The sequence below is a fragment of the Moschus berezovskii genome, chromosome 22, assembly GCF_049115385.1.
Source record: "Moschus berezovskii isolate FMDL1 chromosome 22, NW_MosBer_1.0, whole genome shotgun sequence".
Lineage (NCBI taxonomy): Eukaryota > Metazoa > Chordata > Mammalia > Artiodactyla > Moschidae > Moschus > Moschus berezovskii.
This window is the reverse complement of record NC_142481.1, coordinates 62740326-62764441: the sequence shown is the minus strand read 5'-3', so window position 1 is coordinate 62764441 and position 24116 is coordinate 62740326. Positions and strand designations below refer to the sequence as shown.

General features: G+C 56.8%; 1 protein-coding gene and 3 non-coding genes across 4 annotated transcripts in view; 2 read left to right on the top strand and 2 right to left on the bottom strand.

The window, feature by feature from the left end:
• The window catches only part of VAC14 (VAC14 component of PIKFYVE complex), a 75447-nt gene that overhangs the window by 839 nt on the left and 50492 nt on the right, over positions 1-24116 (top strand). Inside the window, exons 2-12 of the mRNA XM_055413178.2 lie at positions 5612-5762; positions 6067-6234; positions 7120-7182; positions 7652-7759; positions 8211-8320; positions 8568-8674; positions 9604-9738; positions 10097-10249; positions 14097-14160; positions 20783-20927; positions 21112-21177. Coding sequence (XP_055269153.1) covers positions 5612-5762; positions 6067-6234; positions 7120-7182; positions 7652-7759; positions 8211-8320; positions 8568-8674; positions 9604-9738; positions 10097-10249; positions 14097-14160; positions 20783-20927; positions 21112-21177 — 1270 coding nt within the window. The remainder of the gene's footprint in view (positions 1-5611; positions 5763-6066; positions 6235-7119; positions 7183-7651; positions 7760-8210; positions 8321-8567; positions 8675-9603; positions 9739-10096; positions 10250-14096; positions 14161-20782; positions 20928-21111; positions 21178-24116) is intronic.
• Positions 3607-3677, bottom strand: TRNAG-GCC (transfer RNA glycine (anticodon GCC)). The gene has a single exon. It is a non-coding gene; the product is annotated as a tRNA-Gly (tRNA).
• TRNAG-GCC (transfer RNA glycine (anticodon GCC)) lies at positions 4261-4331 on the bottom strand. The gene has a single exon. It is a non-coding gene; the product is annotated as a tRNA-Gly (tRNA).
• On the top strand, positions 11240-11310 carry TRNAG-GCC (transfer RNA glycine (anticodon GCC)). The gene has a single exon. It is a non-coding gene; the product is annotated as a tRNA-Gly (tRNA).

Sequence of the window (24116 nt, the reverse complement as noted above, 5' to 3'; positions counted from 1 at the left end):
TTATCTCTGTCACATCACCCTTCTCCAAAAGTGGAAGTAGGAATAATTTGTTGTTTCTGCAGTCTTAATTACATGTGCAGTAGCACTCTCTTGTCTGGCGGGGATATGTCCCCAGACTCCCAGTGGATGCCTGAAACCCCTTGGATGGCACCAAACTGTATATATGCAATATTTTCTCCTATATATACAGATGTATGATGAAGTTTAATTTATGAATTATAGTTAGGCACAGTAAGAGAATATCCTGTCAGCATCACTACTGTTGCACTTTAGGGTTGTTATTAAGTAAAATAAGGGTTACTTGAACATAAGCACTACCATACCAGAGAGTCAACCTGATAACTCAGACAGTTACTAAGTGGGTGCGTATCATATGCAACATGAATGTACTGGAGGAAGGGGTGATTCATGTTCTGGTGGGACAGCACGAGATTTCATCTCAACACTCAGAACAGCATATAGTTTAAAGCTTATAGACTGTTTATTTTTTTATTTTCCATTTAATATTTTCTGAACTGCTGTTGACCGTTGGTATCTGAAACTGTGGATAATGGGATTCCACTGTATGTGTAGCCTTGACCTGACATTTTGCTTAGTAATTTTTATTACAAAGCAAGGCGTTTAACTGGGAACATTGAGATTTTTCTGCTGTTATTTTACATGTGTATTTTTTTTTCAGCCAGATTTTTGTGACAAAGTCAGGTGGGTTGGTAATTTCAGAAGAGTGGAAAGAGGCAGGCTGTGAAACAGAAAGAATGCCAGTTTAAGCATCAGGAAATAGAGGTTTTAGTTCTGCTCTGTCCAGTAAGGTAGCCACTGGCCATGGGTGACTATTTACATTTAAATTATTAAAGATAAAATAGAAATTTTAAGTATAGTTTCTCAGTCATTCTGCCTGTATCTCACATAGCCACTTGTGGCTGTCGGCTGCCATAATGGACAGCACAGATTTTCAAACAATTCCATCACTGCAGAAAGCTTTGTAAGGGCCTAGTATAGTCTGCTGGGCTTCCCTGGTGGCTCAGAGGGTAAAGCATCTGCCTGCAGTGCGGGAGACCTGGGTTTGATCCTGGGTTGGGAAGATCCCCTGGAGAAGGAGATGGCAACCCACTCCAGTATCTTGCCTGGAGAATCCCATGGACTGAGGAACCTGGTGGGCTGCAGCCCATGGGGCGGCAAAAAGTTGGCCACGACTGTGCAACTTCACTCACTCCACAGTGTGTTGTGTGACACTCATCCTGTGACTGCTGGCGAATTTCTTACCTCGGGGCTTTTAACCTCGGTGCTTCTGATCTTTGTGGACAGGTAACTCCTGGTTTGGTGGACTGTCTGTGCATGATAGGGTCTTTAGCAGCGGCTCTGATCATTACCCACTAGACGCCAGTAGCTTTGCATCACTACTACAACCACAAGTGTCTCCAGACAGTTGCCAAATATCCCCTGGGGGTGCAGAATCACCCCAGTTGAGAACCACTGCCTTAACTGCTTTGGTTTCAGTTTCCTCCTCCACTAAAGGGTTTGGATTTTGCCAAGATGACCCTCCCGTTCAGCTCTAACATTCAGCATGTCCAGAACCATGCCTCTCTCATCGAGCACCCCTTTCTTGAGTGCCGTCTCTCCCCACCGCTGCTTGTTGCTGCCCTGGCTCTCGCCATTGCCAGCGAATTGTACTGATGAGTATTGCTCTGATGAGTAGGAGACTCAGAACTGATGTACAGACTTGGCTCCATATCTGTGGTTTTATTGGCTGAAGGTACAGTGACACCGGTTTTGTCCATCACCCGCTCTGCTTCTCAGAAATGTTTGCTATTTTCATAGCTTGAGTCATTGGTTGAGTCCTTGAATAGAGGTGTTCATCTCAGCCTTATTGTTGCTTCCAGCACATCCTGTGTAAGTGCTGTCACTCTGTAGGCTGTGCTGAAAGGATTTTGTCTTTAACAGAGTTTGTTTAGTGTTTACATTGCCTTTCGCTTGTGGAGCTAGGAACGTGAAACGTGAGAAAGAATTCGTGACATTCGATGATGTGGTGGTGAGCACAGACTGCAGCGTCCAGAGGAGGAGTGGTCCTTCCTGAGATGCAGCAGAAGCAGGGCTGGGTGGAGCTGTCGTTTGAGGCCTGGCTAGGCTGTGGAATGAGACAGGAGCTTGCCTGTGAGGTGGCATGGACAGGAACTGTCCACGGAGTAGACTAGCAGGCCCAGTAGGAAGCTGGATCTGGCTGCAGGGAGGTTGCACGTGTAGCCAGGCTACAGACTAGAGAGGTAGCCGTCCCTGTGTTGAGTGTCAGGTAGAGAGTGTGGGCCTGATTCGGGGGACAGGTCTTCCTGCTGTGGCCCCGGGGTGACCCCAAAGGCCCGGCCCAGTGCTCTACAGGCAGATAGATTTCCTGACCACCTGTTCTCAGGGTTTGCCTTCCAGAAGAAACCACTGTTTGTCTTGTTCTCCTGGCTATGGACAGTGTTCTCCCCTCAAGCGCAGGGGTGCAGACAGCAGAGACTTGGGGTTCCAGAGCCTTGGGACTTGAAGGGGCCATCGTGTCTGTAGTGACCTGGGGTGCCCTGAGCTACATCCTGGTGGGATTCAGGGAGAGGGGCCTTCCAGCTGCTGTGGAGCAAACAGCGGGGTCGGGAGGTGTTGCCCGTCTGCTCCCGCTTCTGGAGGCCCCGCCCTTGCCAGCCTGCCCCGATGTCGATGCCCGTTCCTCGTGCTCTCCCAGCGTCCGGTCTGTGCAGCCTTTCCAGTCTTCAGTGCTCCCTCAGTGCAGGTGAGACCGCACTGCAGACCTCCCTACCGTCTGTGGCTGCTCACAGAGCAAAGCCCACCTCCTCTGCCAAGCCCGTGAGCGGGCGCAGCCTCTCCACCATCTCTGTCCATTCAAGCTGCCAAACCGAGTGCCCCTGTTCTTCCTCTGAGCCTTCACTCATGAGCTTCCCTCCGTCTGAGCTTCCTCCTCCCGCATGAATACCTGCTCATCCCTCAGAACCCCTTGTGAAGCCACATCGGATCCCCTCGCACTAGAGACGCTTCACGCTCTTTCTCTCCTGCCTGCTCCTCACCTCGCACGGTCCTCACCAGCTTCTTTCCTCTTTTGCATGAAAGTCCTCATGGCCTCTCGTTTCCCACCTAACAGATTCTAGCAGAAGCCCCTCAGGCAGGGAATGCGCCCTGTTTGCTGGCTCTCCAGTGGGCCAGGGGACCCTTTCCAATGGCTGGGTCTTCTGTGGCTGCCCTGCCGGAGCCTCATAAACAACATTATTCCACGTCCCCGGACTGCGCTCGCGTGGACTGAGCAGAAGGTCGGCCTGGTTCCCTGGGAGCCTTGCAGGCAGAGGCCACAGGCAGCCCATGGCAGGAGTGGGAGGAGTGGGAGGACAGCTGCTTGCAGTGGCTTTGGTGACCCCTACCTCCTGGACTCTTCAGGAACGAGAAGACAACGAGCTAGATCTTTGTGGAATGTAGGAGACAGGTATGGAAATCAAGCTAGAAAAAAGTCATTCTCAGGTTTTCAGAGTGTCTTACCAATGCTATGAGTGGTGTGAAATCTCAAATCCAGTCTCTTGGAATTTTTTTTTTTTTAATGATTTTTTTTTTAAAAATGTTTGCTGCTGCATTGGCCGGGAATCGAACCCGGGCCTCCCGCGTGGCAGGCGAGAATTCTACCACTGAACCACCAATGCTCCAGCTGTCAGCAGCTGTGTGAGCACCTCCCTTTAACCCCAGGGCCAGCCTCCTTGTCCACACACTGATTCCCAGAATCCGAGGCTACGCTCCGAAGCTGCCACGTCAGCACCACCACAGAAACAGAAGCTTAGGCTCCAGAGCAGGAGGGGGTTGTGTCTTTGATTTGCCTTCATCTGTCAGGATAGAAACCACCTCAGATCCTTCCTTCTCAGTAACAAGAAGCCCACTGAGACTCCGGGGGCTTCCTCCTCTCAGGAGTGTGGTCCCCGCTCCCCCGTCCACATGGCGTGTGGAGCTGTTTCACAGTTCACAGGCTTCATCACAGCTTCTTGCTGGAGACTGGCCGGGGTGGGGTGCACAGGAGTCCTCTGACGGCTGCAAGGCACACGGGCCTTGGCCCTGCAGCCAGGAAGTGGCACGTGTGTGGAGAATCCAGCTGCTGGTCACGCTCACCGGGCAGGGAGGTGCACCTGGCTTCAGAGCAGCCTTGGCTGCGGCAGGCCAGGTGTGGTTGAGGAGCTGATTGCTGCAGCAGGATCTCTGAGGGAGTCTGCCGGGAAGAGGCCAAAAAAGCAGCCCTGCATTGACTGGGAATTGAACCCAGGCCTCCTGCATGGCAGGCGAGAATTCTACCACGGAACCACCAATGCTCTGCTGCTCTCTGGCTCACCTGCAGGGCCTTTCTCAAGGGGCTGTTGTCTGTGGCCACTCGGAGAGCTCTGACATCACTGAGACTCGTCTGGTGGGGTAATCCAGCAGGTTTATTGCACGGCTTAGCAAGTGTGGGCACCTATGGAACTGCCTTCCTCCCAAGGCCCTTGGTTTGACCACAGCCCTCGGGCCCCCAGGCAGGGAGGGGGGGATGCTTGGTGGAATCACACGCTATAATGGGCAAAGCAGGAGACCCCCCCCCACAGGCCATTCATGCAGCCTTTCCCTGGCACCGCGTCTCTGCTAGTCCTGCTCACCTGATGAGGGAACAGTCTCCTCCCCTCCCCTCCGTCTCCTGGCGTCTTAAAACACAAGCGTCTCTACCCTTCTTGTCCTCTTCCCTATTACAGGGGATCCTAATGCTTTTCTGTATAATTCGAAACTATCCCTCCCTGCTCTTTCCCACAGCCTCCACCATGTTTAAGCCCCCTCTTTCAGATCGGAGAGCTGGGGTGCTCTCCTTTCAAACCAGCCCCCTCCCATGCAGTGCAGCCTCTCCAGGTCCAAACAGAAGCCGGCAGGACCCCATCACTGTAAACCTTTCACCAGCTCCTCTGTCCTTTGATCTGTCCTCAGCTGCTCCTCCCACACCCTGGGCTCCTCACCCTCCTCTAAGTACACCGTGTGTTTTCAGGGCCCCTGCCATTAGCCAGGCTTTTCCCTGTGCCTAAGGCGCCCAGCCTTCCTTTCTTCACCTGGAAAATGCCAGCTCCTGACTCTAAGGTCTGACTCAGGTGGCGCTGCCCCGGCCGCCCAGGGAGACTCACCTGCAGCATCTGGCTTCTGTGGTGACACTTGTGTGCTGTGGCTGCACCTACTCATTGTGTGTGGATCCTGCCTGTTGGACATGGGCCCAGTTCAGCCCTGTCCCTGGAAATAATGACAGAGAACCATCTGAGTGCCTGAATGGAGGGCTGAGCAGAGGGTTGAATGACGGTGGTGGATCACTGCAGGTTTTGGTCCCCAGCACCACATTCATTGCCTTCTCAGATTTGAGATTGGTCACTGTTCTTTGTTCCATCCTCAGTAAGGGGAAGCGGAGACCAGAAAAGGGAAAGCCAGCGCCCGTCTGCGGAACTAGGTCAGGGCCCGTGACTCCAGTTCCTCTTTCTGAGCAGGCCCTCTGCACCCCTCATCCCGACGCCAGGCCCCAGGGCCTGCAGCAGGAGCAGGAGCAGCCTGATCCCACTGGCCTAAGACCCTCTCCTCTCTCCTCCAGACTGGTCCGGGAGTTTGTGGCCCAGAACAACACAGTACAGATCAAGCATGTGATCCAGACCTTGTCTCAGGAATTTGCCCTGTCTCAGCACCCCCACAGCCGGAAAGGGGGGCTCATCGGCCTGGCCGCCTGCTCCATTGCACTGGGCAAGGTACGCTTTTCTCCTGGGGGGACGCACACACCAGCCATGGCCTTGACTCTGCCCCTGACCCCAACAGGGGGTTGCAGACCTGTGTTTTCCATTGCCATTCTCTGCATACCCCAGGCCAGCAAGGCTGGCTCTGCCGCCTGCTCCCTGGTTCCTGGGCGTGGCCCCTAACCTGAGAGGCCGACTTGCAAAGAGCCTTTGAGCCCAGCCCTCAGTCGAAGGTCTAAGCATCTCCAAGGGAGCCGGGGACTAGGATCCCAGGATCTGACTCTTTCTGAGTAGCACTTGTGCTCCTGCCCCGTCACAGGACTCGGGACTCTACCTGAAGGAGCTGATCGAGCCAGTGCTCACCTGCTTCAACGACGCCGACAGCAGGCTGCGCTACTACGCCTGTGAGGCCCTCTACAACATCGTGAAGGTGGCCCGAGGCGCCGTGCTGCCCCACTTCAACGTGCTCTTTGACGGGCTGAGCAAGGTGAGCCCTCCCTCTGCACTCCAGCTGCTCTGAGCTCGCCCCCCACCTCCCAGGCTTGACCCTCGGGGCCTTGAGTGCCGGCTGCCTTTCCCAAGAGGCAGGGGAGCAGATAAGCACTGCTTAAGTGCTGCCAGGGACGCTCCTTGTGTGTTGACTCTGATGATACATTTTTTAAATGGGCTTGTATTTATGTTTGGTTCCCCCCACATCTCTATTAATTTAATTTTACTGCATTTTACAAAATCATCAGTCTACCACAAGTTTGGGGGGAAAACAGTCATTTGAGAGCACTGACCTCGCTTGTAGAATGCGAAGGTGTAGTCTGCAACTAACAGTACAAAATCGTCTGTACTTTTAATTGCACAATTGTGTGCGACTCTTCTGCGACCCCATGGACTCCAGCCTGCCAGGCTCCTCTGTCCATAGTGCAGACTGCATTTCCCCTGTGAGGAGAGCATAGCCTGCAAACTCTGAAAAAAGCTCTGCTTAGAATGGCTCTGGGGTCCCTCTTAGTTCATCAGTGCCTCTCAGCATCACCGAGTTTCCCTCCATGAAGTTGTTTCTAGAGAATCAGCCTCAAAACTGCTCCGGCCCCTCCTCCAGGAGTGGGGGGAGGACCTGGCGTTGTTAGGCTGGAAAGCCCTGGGGAACGCCAGTGGGAAGCAGCCACACGGCCAGTGGCAGCAGGCCCTGCAGGCTCCTGAGCAGAGCAGGGCCCCCGAGCGCATCTCTGCACCTTCCCCAGTTCTGCACTGCCTCCCTGCCTCCCCTACCTTCCTTCCATCTGTGAACAGGCTCCCCCAAGGCCTTGCTATAGGATTCCAGTGGATTCATTGCCTTAATAAATTGACTGTGATCCTTTTTCCATCTCTGTGTCTCCCGTAGTTGGCTGCTGACCCAGACCCCAATGTGAAAAGCGGATCTGAGCTCCTAGACCGCCTCTTAAAGGTATTAGTACTTTGTCCCCACTTTTAGCATTTCATTCTTCCATCTGTCTGTGGAGCTTTGAAGCTCTATCATTGGGATGTTTTTCCTAATTAAAAAAAAATATTTACATACAATAAGTGGGATAATATACAGTCTTGAGTATATAGAGTTATGTCAGCAGCAGGATCAAAATACAGAGCCGTCCATCGCCCCTAGTGTTCCCACGAGCTGGTCCACCCTGCCCCCAGTGTCAGGCAGTGTATGCCCAGCTCACTGGGCATTCAGTCCAGACCGCAGAGATGTAGGAAGGGTTTTGCCTTTTCATTGCTTCTGTTCCCCCTGATTCCCACTTTCAGTCCATCCTTGCTTGTCCCTCAGCCTGCCTGACACAGGCTCTGTCCTCCTCTGTGGCCACCTGACCTCTGAAGTCAGGCACTCAGCCAGGTCAGGCTGCCTGGCCCTCAGCAGCTCATACACCTTTGACCCCCAGGACATCGTGACAGAGAGCAACAAGTTTGACTTGGTGGGCTTCATCCCCTTGTTGCGGGAGAGGATTTACTCCAACAACCAGTACGCCCGGCAATTCATCATCTCCTGGGTAAGATCTGGCCCTGATGCTGTTTCTCGCTGCCCGTGAGCCTGCTCTCTGGCCCACCTGGTCATGTGCCGAGGCTGTGGAGGCACCTCACTGTTGCCCCTCCAGGGGCCATGATGGCACATGATCCCAAAACACGTTTCCTCAGCTCTGCCCCCAGAGCCCGTCACATTCGCCTCTGAAGCAGATGGGGTTCCTTCCTTGTCTCCAGAAACACCCAGATTTCTCTTTGAAGCCAGCCTCTCCTGCTAGTTGCCTGCCTTTGCCGCGGGTTCCCTTCTCCTCAGGGCGTCTGAGCTGCCTGGGGGTGAGAGTGCCGTTTTCCTGCATGCTGAACAAAATCAACGGCAGCCAGCACGCCCTCCCCCGTGGGACACCCCAGGACTTCTCCTCGCCAGCCGGTCCGAGAAGGCAGGTTCTCAGACCTTCCCTGATGGTCTCCTTCCTGGGTCAGATCCTGGTGCTGGAGTCCGTGCCCGACATTAACCTGCTGGACTACCTGCCGGAGATCCTGGACGGGCTTTTCCAGATCCTGGGCGACAATGGCAAAGAGATCCGGAAAATGTGAGTGAGGAGGGGAGCACGGAGCTGCGTATGTGTCCCCTACACACGCACAGGCGCCAGCAGAACGTGAGATTCACTCTTCTCTTGGCACGTGAGCTTCCCACTTTGGGACGCCAAGATCGCCTCCTCCCCAGCCTCTGAAGTCCCTCTGACGCAGATGCCCGTGCCACGCTGAGCAGAAACAGCACTGGGGAGGCTCCCCGCCCCGGGTGGCAGGGATATTTCCCTTCTCCTTTGCTCACTGCAGGTGTGAGGTGGTCCTTGGGGAGTTCCTGAAGGAAACGAAGAAGAACCCCTCAAGTGTTAAGTTTGCTGAGATGGCCAACATCCTGGTGATCCACTGCCAGACCACAGGTGAGCACGTGGGTGCCCCACGGACCCCCCTCCTCCTCAGAAGCCCCCTGGCCTCGTCCCAGACAGAGTCCTGGTGGGAGTGGGAGGCAGTGTGATGGTGGGTCCCAGAGCCATGAGGCCTTGCGAGAGAGATTCTGGTTCTGTCAGCGTGGAGGCCTTTTCACTTGGTCTGGCCCTAGATGGGGGAAGATCTGGAGGCCTTGCTGGCAGGCTTGGCATCAGCACTGTGAATTGAAAGGCTTGGAGGCTGGGGTCGCGTAACTGTTTCTATTGAGTATCAAACCACCACCAAATCTAACTCCTTCCCATCACAGTCCCTTTTTACTGACCTCAGGCTTCAGGTCAGCTGGGTGGCCCTACTCCTCTGTGCCAGGCCAGGACTGGGGGAAATCCCGTGTCTCCAGTCCTCTGGAGGGTGGGCTGAGGCCGATGGTCCATCATGTCACTCATGTCTGGCTGTCCCAACTGTCAGCCGTGGCCAGCGGTGACAGTCGTTCCAAGCATCTCATCACCCAGTGGGCTAGCCTGGGTGCGTTCATGTGGATTCAGTGGATTCCAGGACACAGGAAAGACGTCAGCAAGGCCGAGGCTTGAACCATCCTTTCTCCCACCTTCTGTTGGCCAATGTCGCAAGGCCAGCCCCGGACCGGGAGTGGGGGAATAAACTCCCGCTCCTGATGAGAGGAGCCTCAGCGTCCCACTAGGGGGAGTGGACACAGGAGGGCAGAGAGCCGTGGCTGCTCTCACGGGTGGCCGCAGGACTATCGTCCGTGTGTCCCTGGTGCCCACGGAAGGAACAGGCGAGAGCACGGGAGTCCCGGGGGGCTGGGAGCTGTGCCATCCCTCAGCCCGGCTGAAGGGCTCCAGCACCCGTGGGCATGTCGGTGGGGGGGCACCGGCCACGCTAACCTGGAACCCCGTCCCCGCAGATGACTTGATCCAGCTGACGGCCATGTGCTGGCTGCGGGAGTTCATTCAGCTGGCTGGCCGCGTGATGCTGCCCTACTCCTCGGGGATCCTGACCGCCGTCCTTCCCTGCCTGGCCTATGACGACCGCAAGAGGAGTATCCTTCACCCCAGAGAGCAGAGACAAGGGCACCCCTGAGGGGTACGAGGTCACCCTGGGTGGGGAGAGGGCCCAGGACCCGCCACGCCTGCAGACAGCCCTGGAGTAGGAGGCGGAGCAGAGCGTGGCCTGGGAAGGCCCAGGCGGCCTGGGTTGGGGCTGACACCGCATGCCCAAACCTCGGCCGCGTCCTCAGAGATTTAAGCGGCTCTCCAAGGCCTGGGCTGCCATGTCTCTGCTCCCCTCAGGGGCGAGGGGTCCCCCAGGAAGGGAGGAGGCAGGGCAACCCCTTCGGGCAGCAGAGCGGGCTCTCAGTCCAGCCTGGCTGCAGCCGCTCCTTACATCGGCGCACTCAGACATCAAGGAGGTGGCCAGCGTCTGCAACCAGAGCCTGATGAAGCTGGTCACCCCCGAGGACGATGAGCCCGATGAGCCCAGGCCAGCGGTGCAGAAACAGGCAGGCCCCAACCCCGAGGACTGCGCAGCAAAACAGGAGGGGGCAGCCAGTGGTGAGTGGGCTCTGCCTCCCACCCCCACCTCCCAGCGAGGGCCCCTGGGGCCCAGAGGCTGGACAACTTGACGTGGGGTCTCCCTCAGCCAGCCAGGGCTGTTCCCATGTCTCAGCCCCTAACTCTGGGAACAGCCAGGCAGGTGGGAACTGCTGCCTGCCTTCTGCAGGTGGGCACAGAGCAGAGGAGTCCCACCACCAGCGTCCGGCAGCTCTCAGGGGCAGGGGTGGCGTTTGAGGCAAGCAGTTGGCCTCCAGAACCCGTAGCTCTGAACCCTTTCTGCCCCAGAGAGCATTCATTCTTTCCTTAGTCTTGTTCTGAGCTCAGCTGCAGTTGAGATAGAGAGGCGTGGAGCCTGGCAGAAGGGCCGTTGGGTCTGCAGACTCAGCTCAGTCTCGGGGGTGGACATCCAGTGACTCAGGAACCGCCTGCCTTTCCTCTGCCGCTCATTCTCAGAGGAGGGTTCAGACCAGCCCAGCTGTGGTTTATTCAGTCCTTGGAAGTTCTGCTCCTCTCCTTTAACATTAACATCTTGTTTATACTTCACATGAAGAAAACCACCTTTATGCCTACTAGAGTCTAGAGTTGGACTCTCTCAATGTAGAACTCTGAGACATTTTTCCATCTCTCAGACTCTGTCCTCACCGAGAAGTCCCTGATCAGCTCTGGGATGATGTTCTCCTTTGCAAAATCAGCCAAAGACTAAACTGATGCAGAACCTACTGAAATCTTTAAAGCTAATGGACTGAGGTCTGGAACTTGCCCCCCAGGAGCCAAAAGAGTTCCCAAAGCATTTTGTCCCTGTGGTTCTCTTGAGCATCAGAGCAGGATGGCAGGCATGCGTGTCCTGTGGGCGTCCTCGGGGGACTGGCCTTCTAGAATGGAGCAGCACTGAGTGCTGGACTGTCCCAGGTGTCAGGTTACAGCCGTGCCTGTGTCACCAGGAGCCGGCGCAGCAGAACAGCTGGGGAGGAGGAGCACTCAGCTGGAGCATTGGTGGTTCAGTGGTAGAATTCTCGCCTGCCACGCGGGAGGCCCGGGTTCGATTCCCGGCCAATGCAGCTCACTTAACCTTTTCGATAGCTTTCCTCAAACAGCTCCCTGCTCAGGAGAATCTTGGTCCTAAATCAGGACACAGTCAGGCAGCTTGGCTCCAGATTTTACTGCCTCATAAACAGCACTTCAGGAGACGCAGAGCTCACTTTATAGTAGTTCCCGGAAATGGCACCGGCGAATTCTGGGGCTCCACAGCCACTCCAGACCCGCTCAGCTGGTCACCAGTGACTACTTTCCCAGCGTGCCGGCAGAAGGTGCCAGCAACCCGAGAGAGTCAGCATTTCTTTCCTCAGTCCCCGGCTTCAACCAGCGCTGACGCCGACGCTCACTGCCCATCTCCTCCAGCCCGGCGAAGGCGGCAGCCTCCTGCCTGGTCTCTCTCACTTGACGCCCCCATCCCCGCCCATGCCTGCGCCATGCACCCCACGCTCACCCCAGGCGAGCCCCCCGGTGAGGCCTGACAGCCAGGCCCTCTGTGCGTGAGTGTGCGCTCACAGACACGCACACCCTGGCTCTCACATGCACGTGCCTCTCCCTCGCCCCGCCCCACAGGCCAGGGGGGCTCTTGCTCCGTTGGCTGCCCCCAGCCCTCTGCTTGCCCTGGCTCCCTCCCCCGACCCTTCTGCCTGAGGAGCCCGCAGCACAGGGTCCTTTCTCTAATTCTGAGCTCCCAGGCACTTAGTGCGTCCTCCCTGTTCCCCTGTGACGTTTCCTGATTGTCTCAGGCATCACAGACCACACTCTGCGGTCAGACCTGCCTGCCTGTGTGTCCTGCCCTGCTGACTTCATGTCTGTTGCCGTTGGACAAGCCACTGGGCCTTTCTGTGCTTCAGATCTCTTATTCGTTGACTGGAGCAACAGTGATAGTACGGAACCTATGGTGTGGCTATGAGTTTCAGAGGAGATTTTTTGCACGTAGAGCTCTGAGCGCATAGCATGGGTCACACACTCCCGATAACAGGTGGATCAGTGTCAAGTTGTTGTAATGTCTGTTTATAATGAGACCCACCACTTAGCAAGAGTGTCAGGGTCAGGACTTTGGCTCCCTTACCTTTTAGCATTAGCTTTGCCCAGGTGGTAATGGGCCTCTGATGGGTCCTAAATGAGGGATCATAGTGGTTTAGGGGTGGAAGTTCAAGCGGTGAGTGAGGAGCACATCTATAAATATAATTTCCAGTGGAGGACCAGTGACCTTCATGGGTGAGCATGAAACGGAATCCACCCATTTGCAAAGCTTTGATGGGATTGGGTGTTATCAGCACTGCATATCTAAGTGACTCAGATCCAGGACCTGCCTGCAGAGAGCTCAGGGTTGGATGGATGGTCACAGAGGACTGGGGGCACCCGGCCAGGCTTTGTGGAGGGTATTTGAACTGAATCTCTTCTTTCCCGTTCCCTTCCTCTCTCCTTTACCACCCTCATGTTTCACTCTGGTCACAAGAGAAATGCACATTCCCTGGAGAGATTTTGGAACAACCAGACGCTCCTACTGGGAGAAGGTGAAGAGTAAACACCTTAAATACATTGTTTGGTAGATATCGATACATTTGGCAGCAGGTACCAGAACATTTAAGAACTTATCCTCAGGAAACAGAGACATGGGTCAGGTTTTCCATCTTAACCCCTGAACACACATTGGCTCGTTTATTGTTATCACAAGACTCCGGGGAGGCCCTGGCATCAGCACATTACACAGATGAGACAGTGGGGTGAAGGCAGGTGACCTACCCAGAAGTCACACAGTGAGGAAGTAGGGGAGTCAGACTGTGACCCAGGCCCAGGGGCTCCTGAGTCTGAAGATTGAAATAAAAGGGCAACTGAAGATGCTCAGCTTGACTGGGAACCCCAGAATCACAAAGTGCAACAGTCTCATTTTTACTCATCGAGTTGGCAAACACTGTAAAGATTACTAGTATCCCAAGTCTTCAAAGGTGGAGGGTGGGCTGGACAACTGCTGGCAGGTATGTGGACCCTTCCTAAAGGCCAGCCTGGCGAGGTCTGTTCAAGCCGCCCGGGTCTGGCCCTCCTGCTCGGAAGCCCTCTCTAACGGGGTCCTGGGGAAGTGCCCACACTTGCGCAAGCGGAAGCGAGGTCTCAGAGTGAAAATAGGAAACAATGGAAATTCATCTGAAGCCAGTTTTCAGCAGTGTATCTGAAGCCAGTTTTAAATATCGTATCATTTCATCGGTAAACACGTGTGTTCCCAGCAGGCGGGAGGGAGGGAGCCCCAGCGCTGTTCCTGGCGGGCCCACCCAGACTGCCCCAGGTGTCTACCTCACCTTCCCCCCAGGCCTGTTCAGGTAATTGGACTCTTTCCTGAAGCAGCTGCACCATTTACCACTTCTACCAGCAGTGTATAAGGTTCCAATTTCTCCGCCTCCTCGCCATTACTTGCTATCAATATGTCTTTTATTTAATGGGTGTGAAATGGCATCTCGTTGTAGTTTTGATTTATGGCTTCCTGGTGGCTTGTGATGTTGAGTGTTCAAGAAGTCACTTTTAATATTTGCCAGCAGCCCCTTCTGAGATTCTCCAGATGCGTTCAGCACTGATACCCCCTGCTTGTGAGGTCACTGCGCCTGAGAACCTACAAGCATGCTTACCATCCAGAAGCTTCAGGGAACCACTGGGCATTGGGTCTTCAGGGCCCCCAAACCACATTCCTCTCCAAGAGCCAGAATCAAAGTGTGGGAGACTAGAGGGTCTGTGCGTCCTTGTGAACAGGGGCCTTGTTCTTCTAAAGGCCCCCGTGACCTTTATCGTGATGCCTCGTTCCTCTTTCTCTCCCCAGGAGGGCCTGATGGTTCTTGCGACTCTAGCTTCAGTAGCAGCATCAGTGTCTTCACTCCAGCCAGGTAAGTGGTTTGTTATGGCCAAAGCTGTTTGTGGAGAGCTAGCAACCTACATCTTCTCTGGGTACAGGAAACCGTGGCAAACCCTGAGGCAGACTTTGCTCAGGGCCAGCACTTGCAGGACACAAACTGTCTGATGAGGGAGTCCAGAGGATACTAAACAGCCCACGCCACCTGGTTCTGGGGGATACATAGCCTCTTGGGAAGGACTGGAGACTGTGAGAGACCAGTAAATACGAAGTATAAGAGTGTAGCTCTAAGGGACTCAAGGTAAAGAATCGGCCTGCCAGTGCAGGAGACCCAGCTTCAAGCCCTGGGTCAGGAAGATCCCCTGGGGAAGGAAATGGCAACCCACTCCAGTATTCTTGCCTGGGAAATCACATGGACAGAGGAGCCTGGCGGGATGCAGTCCATGGGGCCACGGAGAGTCAGACAGGACTTTAGAGACTAGACAACAATAAGAGTGTAGGTAACGCATGGCGACCACAGGGGGACCTTGCAGGCGCCTTTGCCCAGCCCCATTTGCTTGTCCAGGATAATGTGAGGCCAGTGCAGCTCTCTGGGGAAGGCCATTCAAGGAGCTCAGAGCACGTGCCGTGATTGACTGAGCCGGTGTGTGCACAGGCGGGGATGCGGGAGCTGTCCTCCTGGGCTGGCTGCAGTGGCGCCGCCTTCCACGGGGGGGCAGTGCAGGCCAGGCAGGGCGATGGCCGCCCCGGGCAGCCGCTCCGCGCTCTGCAGGTGGATGAGGGTCGGGGAGGGACTTGTCACCACCCTGTCCCGGTCTTAGCCCCTGCACTGGGCCTCAGTTCTGCTTTGTTGGGCACAGCTGGCTGCGTGGCTGGAGTGGATGGAGGTCCTCCCGTAGAGGGTTCTTGGCTCTGAATCCAGCCCTGAGCGCGGGCCCTGGGGGCACAGGTCACTCACAAGAGAAAACGTAGACTTATCCCCAGGAGCCTCTTCCCCGCAGACCCTGAGGCTCTTCTCTCGGTTCACATGGTTTTCTCACTGACTCCTCTCTTAGGACCCCGGGTGTTTTCAGGGTACTGACTGTGAATGTGGGCTCTTCCTAGGGTCTCCACATTGTGGGAGCAAGCCAGTGAGTATCATTGATTTGTGTTTAGTTTGTTGTCCACATCCAGAACCTGTGTTCAACCTTGCGGTTTCCCCAAGCTTGAGGTTTTCCAGCGTGGGGGCAGCGACGCAAGCAGGGAGTTAAGGGAAAGGGTGGTGATGGTTGTGCAGGGGCCCCAAGGGCGTTAGGGCCCGCCGGAGCAGTGGCTGCCAGCCTCAAGCGCTCAGGCAGGCCTTCCCGGGCCCGGCCACGCCCTGCACTCTGTGCTACCCGTCGGGCTCCGCTGGTGTTTACATTTAAACCCCACAAGCCCAGTAGCAGTGCTGTCTCCACGTCAGGGTGAGGAGGGACGGGAGGTCGGGGCTGCTATAGAGACTGGATTAGGAGGGTCTGAGGTGGGTGCAAACCAGTCAGAGGGTCACTGCCACGTCCCAGTTAGCCGGGGCGGAGGCTCAAACTAAAGAGGTGGCAGAATATGGAGAAAGTTGATAGACTGGAGATGTTTTGAAGGTAGAATTGACAGAACTGGCCAACGGATGGAATGGAGTTGGGGGGGGAATGATGGGGGGAGGCTTCTAGATTTGGGGTTGAGCCAACTCAGGGCATCCTGGTTTCATTTCCCAAGCTGAGCAGGAGGAGGAGCGGGTGTGAGTGGGCCCGTCGAGAGCAGAGTTCAGGGTGGCTCTGGGCATCCCACCGGAGCAGGTCAGGAGGCTGGTGTGGATGTGGGATGCCGGAACTCAGGGGAGAGGTCTCGATGGAGATGCAGGCAGGCTGGCCTGCCCTGCGGAGGATCCACTCTGGGAATCGGAGGGTCCTGGCAGGGAGGGCCATATGGTCTCGCCCCGCCGGCAGTGTGAGAGAGGACAGATGTGGGCAGAGGGCAAAGCTGGCGGCAGGAAGGCCTGGCGCAGCCTCGTCACTAATCTAGGCCACGGGGAGGGGGCAGTCCAGGAGGGCCAGAGATCAGCCGTGACTGACGGCCCCGTGCAGGGAGCACGGCTCCCCCTCCTCACTGGGGAGACAGCGGTTCCTCTGCCCAGAGGAGGCCCTAATTCCTGCACTGTGGCCAGGAACCCCTGACTGGAACCAAGTCTTGCTTTATACCCGTCGTTCAGCAGCAAATGCTGAACCAGCCTTTTAAATTAAAAAACCAATGGAGTACACGTTATCTGGCACTTTGTCTCCCTCAGACAGAGGCTTCCTCGTGGCAGCTGCCAACCTGAGTCACCGGCTATGCCAGAGAGGGGGGCAATTCCAGAGCCGGGAACCTGAGCCCGGCCCTCCTGCTGGAGGCGGCAGCTGAGGATGGAGGCTGGGGTGCCTGCTCTGCCGCTTGGTGCTGCCCGAAGTGGGCCTCTTGCAGGGTGCCCGCAAAGCGTAACTTGGGCTGCAGGGTTCTGACGCACGCTCACCCTGGGCGCTGCCTGCACAGACGGGCTACTCCCACCGCGTCCAGGCCCGCCGAAGGCAGTGGCCTGGTGGGGACCCCTCCCGTGACAGAGGAGCATCCCCGCCTGGCAGACACGGTCAGTGAGGTGACCGTCTGGTGAAAGCTCTGGGCTGTGTCCCTGTACACAAGACTAGACTTGGTTTCAGAGGACCAGTGTCATCAGGGGCATTCAGTATAGGTCTCCTGGTATAGCTGGCTGCAGCAGGCAAGCAGAAAGATCTAGAAATCAGTGCTTCCCAACTTTTAGTACCTGCTGATTGAAAGATGTAATAAAGATCTTTTATAAAAAATAAAAAGAACAGCTCTGAATTTAGAAACAGTTCCTTTTTTAGACTTAACTTTGTTCTAATTTGATTAGAGCTGTAACATAGGAGTGCCATAAAGGGTTAGATGTTACAGAAATAAAGTGCTGCTTCCCACGGAGAAGCGCTGGGCTTTATCAGGATGTATTTGTAATATCAGAACCCTTATTCCTGAAGTCAGTATTTTAACAGCCACAGTACCACCACGCATTTGGAAGTCATAGTACATTTACACGTATGACCTTCGTCATGAGATGCTTTATGAGAAAGTGCGTGGTGAGAATAGGGTTTTGCATGAAATAACTCACAAGCCCCCAGGTGTAACTCAACTCTCTGGAACTGGTACAGAAATGTGTTCTAAGCTACGAGTGAGTTCCGTTCCATTCTCTGGGTAGGGTGAGCCAGGGTGGATTGTGCACACCTCTGGTTCCAGACCAGCAGTTCAGGAGCTGAGCACCGGGTGCAGCGTGCCCGTGCTAGGAAGAGCCCAGGTTCCAGAGCCCCGGCTTCTCAGGGAGCGCACGCTGAGCCCAGACAGCGCAGCCGGCCCCCCTGGCAGGGTAACTTGAGAGCTGCCCCTCGGAGGTGGGATCATCCGCTCTCCATGTCCCCGGTGCCCTGGGCTGTTCGGCCTCTCGTGCCCTTCACCTCCAGCCAGCCAGGGGACGTGGGAGCCCGGGAGAGCATCCCCGGCTGACGGAGGGACGCTCCAGGCCTCCTGGCCTTGGGCAGGTCCTGTAGTGTCCCAACTGTGCACCAAAGGGACTGCCTCACATGACCGGTGGCCTGTTGGCTGGTTGAAGCCACCGCCCACCTCACCGTCAGTCTGGGGAGGGCCACTGTGGGCACCCAGGATGCCGCCCGCTCTCGTGCCGGTTCCGTGACACCCTTCCTCCCTTGTCTGGCCCCAGGGCAGTGCCAGTCGCAGGCTGGCCCTCGGTGTCTGTTCTCGGTAGACACGCTTAGCGGGCCCACAGCACCTCAGGACTGTTGTCAGTTAAGGAGCTTGGCTGCCCGAGGGACTGTCTAGCCTGGCTTCCTGGGGCCACTGGGATTTGGTCCACCGGCCCCCCGAGATGAGCAGCAGCTTCCTTGGTGTCCCCCTCCCTGAGAAACGGTGCTGCCAGGGTGCTTGAGTGCAGCGCGTTAGGAGGCAGAGCCGTGCAGTGGGCAGGGCCACCCTGGACTCAGACGCCACGTTCAAACCGCCGGCTCCACACTTCGCAGCCACACGGTGTGCCCAGGTTACTTAGTGCCTCCGTGCTCTGATTCCCTCATCTCCAGACGGGAAGTGACACGGCTGCGGGCACAGGGCCCTGGGGGACATAAGCAGGGCTGTGTGGGCACACGACCCAGCACAGAGTGCTTACCCAGAACCTGAGCGCTCATTTCCAGCACCACCACTGTCCTCATTGCTCAGTGTTAGAGCCCGACCCCCAAGGTTCATACACCCCACGGGGCCTGGACTGCAGGTGCAGCGGGGAACTGGGCTCAGCACTGCCTCCCGCCCCCCAGCAGCTCAGAGCATAGCTGTGCCAGGTCCCGAGGACCCTCCAGGCCTCTCCCTGAGGGCTGTTCCAGCCAGGAAGCGGCAGCGAGCTGCCAAGCTTGGGGCCCTTGTGGCAGCCTCTGCTGTGGAAAGGGATTCCCTGGGGCCCTCGGCTCACAGGGTCAGGAAGGGGCTTCCGGTCATTCCCCACTGCTTTCCGAGCTCATTTCGTTAAGACCTCGGGCTCCAGGAAGGTGTCCGGAGTGTCTCCAGCCATGGGATCCTGCCCACCCAAGGAGAGCTTACAGAGCACACCAGAAGAGCCCAGGAGGAGGCTAGTGCGATGGGGCAAAGCAGGACCGGGAGGTTAGACAGGGAGAGAGACATCAGGAAATTGTCAGAGAAGAAGAGGAAATTGTCAGAAGAAGAAGTGGGCAGCCCTGGATGGTCGTCGCCGAGCCGTGCAGTCCACGCTGGGCGCCTCTGTCCCTTGTGACCTCTGCGCACGCCGCGGCCAATCTGCCGAGGACGCTGAGGGCAGGAGACACGTGGGTTCAGAGACTCAGGACACTGCGAAGAGTGTGCCGTAGTCTGTTAATAATCTCTGTGTTGACTTTTATATTGATTATGTGTTGAAATGACATTTGGGGCATATTACATGAGTGCGTGCTCAGCCGCTCAGTCGCATCCGACTCTTTGCGACCCCATAGACTGTAGCCCTCCAGGCTTCTCTGTCCGTGGGATTTCCTAGGCAGGAATACTGGAGTGGGTTGCCATTTCCTCCTCCAGGGGATCTTCCCGACCCAGGGATCAAACCTGCAACTCCTGCATTGGCAGGCGGAGTCTTTACCCCTGTACCGCCTGGGAAGCCCTTGGGGTTTATTGGGTTACTTAAAATATATTGTTAAATTTAACTTCCCCTGTTTCTTTATACTTTTTAATATATAAAGCCAAAAAACATAAAATTCCATATGTGACTTGCATTATATTTCTAATAGTGAGAAAGAGAGAGGTGAAGAGCAGCGGGTTCCTGGGTGGCTGAGACTGTCTGGGAGCCCGCCTTTGCCACCCTGGGCTTGTCTGTCTGTGCGTGAGTTTCCCCATCTGTCCAGGCTGCTGGAGAACCCAGATGCTTGGCTGTCCTTGGAAGACCCCAGCACTTGCAGCCACATGGCTCTCGAGGAGCCTCAGCGGCAGCCCCTCCCCAAGGCTTGGTCTGCTGGGCAGCATCCCTCACACACCCAGCCCCCGGGCTACCAGAGGCTAGACATGCCCGCTCGTGCCCCCAAAACGAACTCCATGGGGAATCATCAAACCATGTTAAATAGCACTTCCATTTAGCACTTAACAGAGGTCAGAACCCTGCCCTTTAGGAGTTCACATCAAGCAAGCTTCAGAGAGGCTGCAGGCAAATTGGGAAAGCACAGGCATTGAGTTCCTAACACGAATAATTGAGCAGTCTGGAAATACCACGGAAGACCGTTTTGTACAGGCAGGCGATGGCGTCCTGCATCAGAGGGGAAGGGAGCCCCTCCTGACACCCTAAGGCCCCCTGTCCTCGCCAGCCCCATCCCAGAGAACCCCAGCCTTTGCCTGGGGACCCCACTTTGGGCAGAGGGCTAAGGGTCTGTTCCAGCGGCACCCAGCCTTCCCGGGGCTACTTGGCGGGACTTTTCTCTGCCTGGAGACCAGCAAGGCTTCGGGCCAGGGGAGCAGGGAGCCTGCACCCTGCCCTAGAGCACAGGCATTCTGAGCAATCTCCAGTCCACAGGCCAAGCCTGTCACCTCCTGCCTCAGATGAGAACGTTAACAACCTCAGCGGCAGCTCTGAAGGCCCACAGCCAGCTGCTGTGCCAAGGGCCCTGCGTGTGACCGGGTGAAGCGCCACGGGTCCTCGTTGGAGAAGTGGGCTTCGGGTGACTGGGACAGGGCCTGTATTACTTAGGGGTGTCCCTGCGGCCTTTCCCTGGACTCTTTGGACAGGGACATTTTGTTTCATTGACAGGCTCTGGACATAATGTGCTGATGGCGCTGAACTGCCTTTCAGCCATGAGGTCCGCTGGTCCCGAGCTTCTTGACATCAGAGGTGTCCACCCTTCTGTACCTTTTCTGGCGCAGCCCGCTGGTAGAAAGGGGGCCATGGGTGGCTGCCCAGCAGACTGGCCCTCCTGCCGCAGCGTGGGTGTCCGCGCTTCTGCCTGGCAGAGCAGCACCCAGGAGCCCCATGTGGGGGTGTGCGGGGCCGGGGCACAGCTGTGGAGGGGCCTCTGGTCCTCAGCCCGGCTCCCTCCTGGTCTCACCCACAGCGCAGAGAGGGCCCCGGTCACCCTCCACCTGGACGGGATCGTGCAGGTACTGAACTGCCACCTCAGCGACACGGCCATCGGCATGATGACCAGGATCGCCGTCCTCAAATGGCTCTACCACCTGTACATCAAGACCCCCCGCAAGGTGAGCCTTCAGGCTGGGGCCGCGCTTCTGGGCGGTCTGCAGGGCCTGCCCGCACCTGGCAGGGTCCTGGTCATTTCCGTTCTGGGGAAGCCCTGAGCGGCAGGAGTGTGGCATGGTCCTGGGGTGGGAGGCCCCTGCCACAGGCCTGCGGTGGCGCGGGCACTCACACAGCCCCTCCCCACAGATGTCGCGGCACACGGACAGCCTGTTCCCCGTGCTCCTGCAGACACTGTCGGACGAGTCTGACGAGGTAGGTCCCTGCCCTCCTCCGGGCCCTGGCCACCGGCCTCCCCTGCTGAGGGCACGGTATAGCTTAGAGGGGCTTATTTTGCTGTTGTTCTCTTAAGCCAGCACCCGGAAAGTCCCCCCGTTGCTCCTATCTGGTAAGGAGCGGCTGTCAGGGAGAAAGCTGTGTCTCCTGCCCTCTGGGGATAAAGGCTCTTGCTCTGCGGACCCTTCTGACCAGTGCCGGGTTTGGGCAGTGAGGAAGCCAGTCCAGCAGGGAGCCCCCAGTCCCCTGAGGCCGTGGGGAGGGTTGGCAGGAAGCCCAAGGGCGAGCTTTGGCTGCCTCACTGCCCAGGGCCGCTGCCCGACCCTGCATCTCGGTTTCCTTTCTCCATCCAGAGGGGTAATGACTGCGCAGAGGGGTGTGGGAAATGTCTCGAAAAACGCCAAGTGCTGTGCCAGGCAGCGGCTGAGCACTCGGAGCACCAGTTGTGATTCCTTTCAGCTGAACTCCTTTCTGGCCTCCAGTTTGAACTTGGACCCTGAGTCTTCACTTTTGTTGGAGGTCACCACAAACTAAAGGGAGAGGCTGGCCCCCTCTCTGGCAGCAGGAGTGACCCCGAGTGGGGAGACCCCAGAGTGGAGTGGGCAAGGGCTGCACCCTCAGCCTCCCCATACCATGCCAGCGGCATCCTGCTCGGGGGCCTTCTTGGTCGGTCACCCCACCTCCTGGCCAAGGGGCAAGGCTTGCAGCCGGGCATTGCCTTCTCCTGGGAGGCATCCCTGCCCTCTGCTCATGCCTGCCCGGCTTCGTGCTGGATGTTGGCAGTCCCGGCCCTGACCAGCCCCTCTCCTGCCCCCTCCTGCCCTCCTCTGGGCCCCATGAGGCAGCAGGCGCGCACACCTGCAGACCTCCCAGTGCCGAGCAAGAGGGGACGGGCTGGGGAAGAAGGGAGTGGGGCCCGGCCCATAGCTTCCCGTGCAGCGGGTACCTGGGTCTCTCCTGGGCTGGCTCCTGGCTTGTGTGGGGTCCCGAGCAGCTGGCCTGCAGCCTGACTTTGCTCCCTGACCCTGAGCCACAGAGAGATTCAGACAGCAAGTGTCTGCCTCCAGGTCCTGTCGGGTCCTCTGCGTCTCCTGAAAACTTAGAGCAGATGGTCTGGGACTCTGCTCTGGTCCCCTCCCGCCTGTCCACCTCGCACCTGTGTGCGCGCACATGCACACCCCCGCCTCCCCCCCACCCCCCGCCACTGCAGTGCAAGGCCTAGGCAGACATGGCCCCGCTCTGCGTGAGTTAGGACTGACTCACTGCACGCTTACAGCCCTCATTTCAGTACAGAAAGGGAGAGAACTTCACTGACTGGTTCCTTCCCCTGGACTTTAGTGGAAGCAGCTGAGTTTTCAGTCCTTTAAATTGAGTTGTTTAATCCCATCCAGCCTTCTTCACCCGCGGTTGGTTTTTGTGTTCGTGTGCATTTAAAGGGAGCCGGAGGAGATGCAGTCCATTAAACAGCTCTGTTCAGGTTGTGGCTTTGGAAACTCGATTTGCTGAGAGATGCCAAATGTTGTCGGGTTTGGGGCGCATCTTGTGGGCCTCCGGTGGGGAGGAGGCTGCAGCTGCTCTTGGGGACAGTTGCCGCGGGTGGGGCGGGCAGGCAACGCTGCTGTGAGGAGCAGTTCAGAGTCCCCGCCATCCCATCTGTCTCCCGGGGAGGGATTTGGGAACCCAGTATCACTGCTGAGTCGTGATCCTGCCACGTCCTGGTTCTTCTCCAGAATCCTGTCCCTAAGTAGCGCCTGCTGAATCCGGTGACCTTGAGGGCGTCCTGTATACTTGGCAGTGGAAATGCAGCCATGAACCAGACAAAGTCCCTCTTCTCCTGGAACGAGCTTCCATTCCAGGGTGTCCAGAAAGTGCCCTCTGTGAGGTTTCCCCAGTTACTTTCAGGCACGGCCCTGATCTCAGATTGGAGCTCCAGGGGTGCAAGACCCTGAAAGCCCATTCAGTCAGATCGGCCGACAGCCAGAGCAGGGTGGGGGGAGGCCCCTCGCTAATAGCACGTAACCACGGCCTGCCCCACGCAGGGCTGCACACTCAGCCTAGGCGCCTCAACGCCCGGGTTAGCCCGTTAATAACCGCCAGCTTGTCTGAAGTCATCCCAGTGTCAGGGAATGTGTTTAGACCCCTTCCCTGTAGTATCTAGAGACCCCTTGACGGTTCTTTTGCAGGAGAATGCTGTTATTATTTCCTTTTGGCAATTCAGAAAATAAGGCTGGAGAGGGGAAGTAGCTGGCACCCAACTAGGGTGTGGTCTGTCTGCCCAGAGCGCTCCGCCGCGGAGCCTCTGTGCGCGTGTTGCGCCATGTGCGGCCCCCAAGCTCGCGCGTAGTCATCGTGTCATCACCCCATCATCGGGCCTTTTTCTCTTGTGCCGCAAGCTCTCTCGAAGACTGTCCCGTCTGCTGTGGAGAGGGCTGTGGGGCTTCGGAAGAAGCTCTCCCTCAGCGCCGTGACCCGTTGTCCACTTTTCCGATTGATTCACAGGAGCTTCGTTTATCCAGAACATCCCATCTATGGTCTATGTTGCAGGTGTTTTCCTCTCCCAGTGTGATGGTGATAAACCCGCGTACTCGTCACCCTTGGGGAGAGGCACTGGCCCCGGGGGACAGAGTCTACCAGGTGTTCATGATGCAGGAGCTGGGCGCAGGGAGAGGACGAGGCTCAGAGCCCCAACTCTGCCACCGCCGCCGCGCTCCCCAGCACCCCCCGGGCACACGGCCTCCAGGTTCTCTGCCCACCCCCCACCCCCCACCTCTGCCTTCCAGGGACAGCTCGGCAGTCCACACCCCTCTGGGATCCTCGGTTGTCTTTGCTTCTCCTAATTCAGGATAAGTGGCTGCTCCCTCAGTACCAACTGCTCCTTGCAGCCTTGATCTGAAAATCCCTTTTGTCAGAAAGAATTT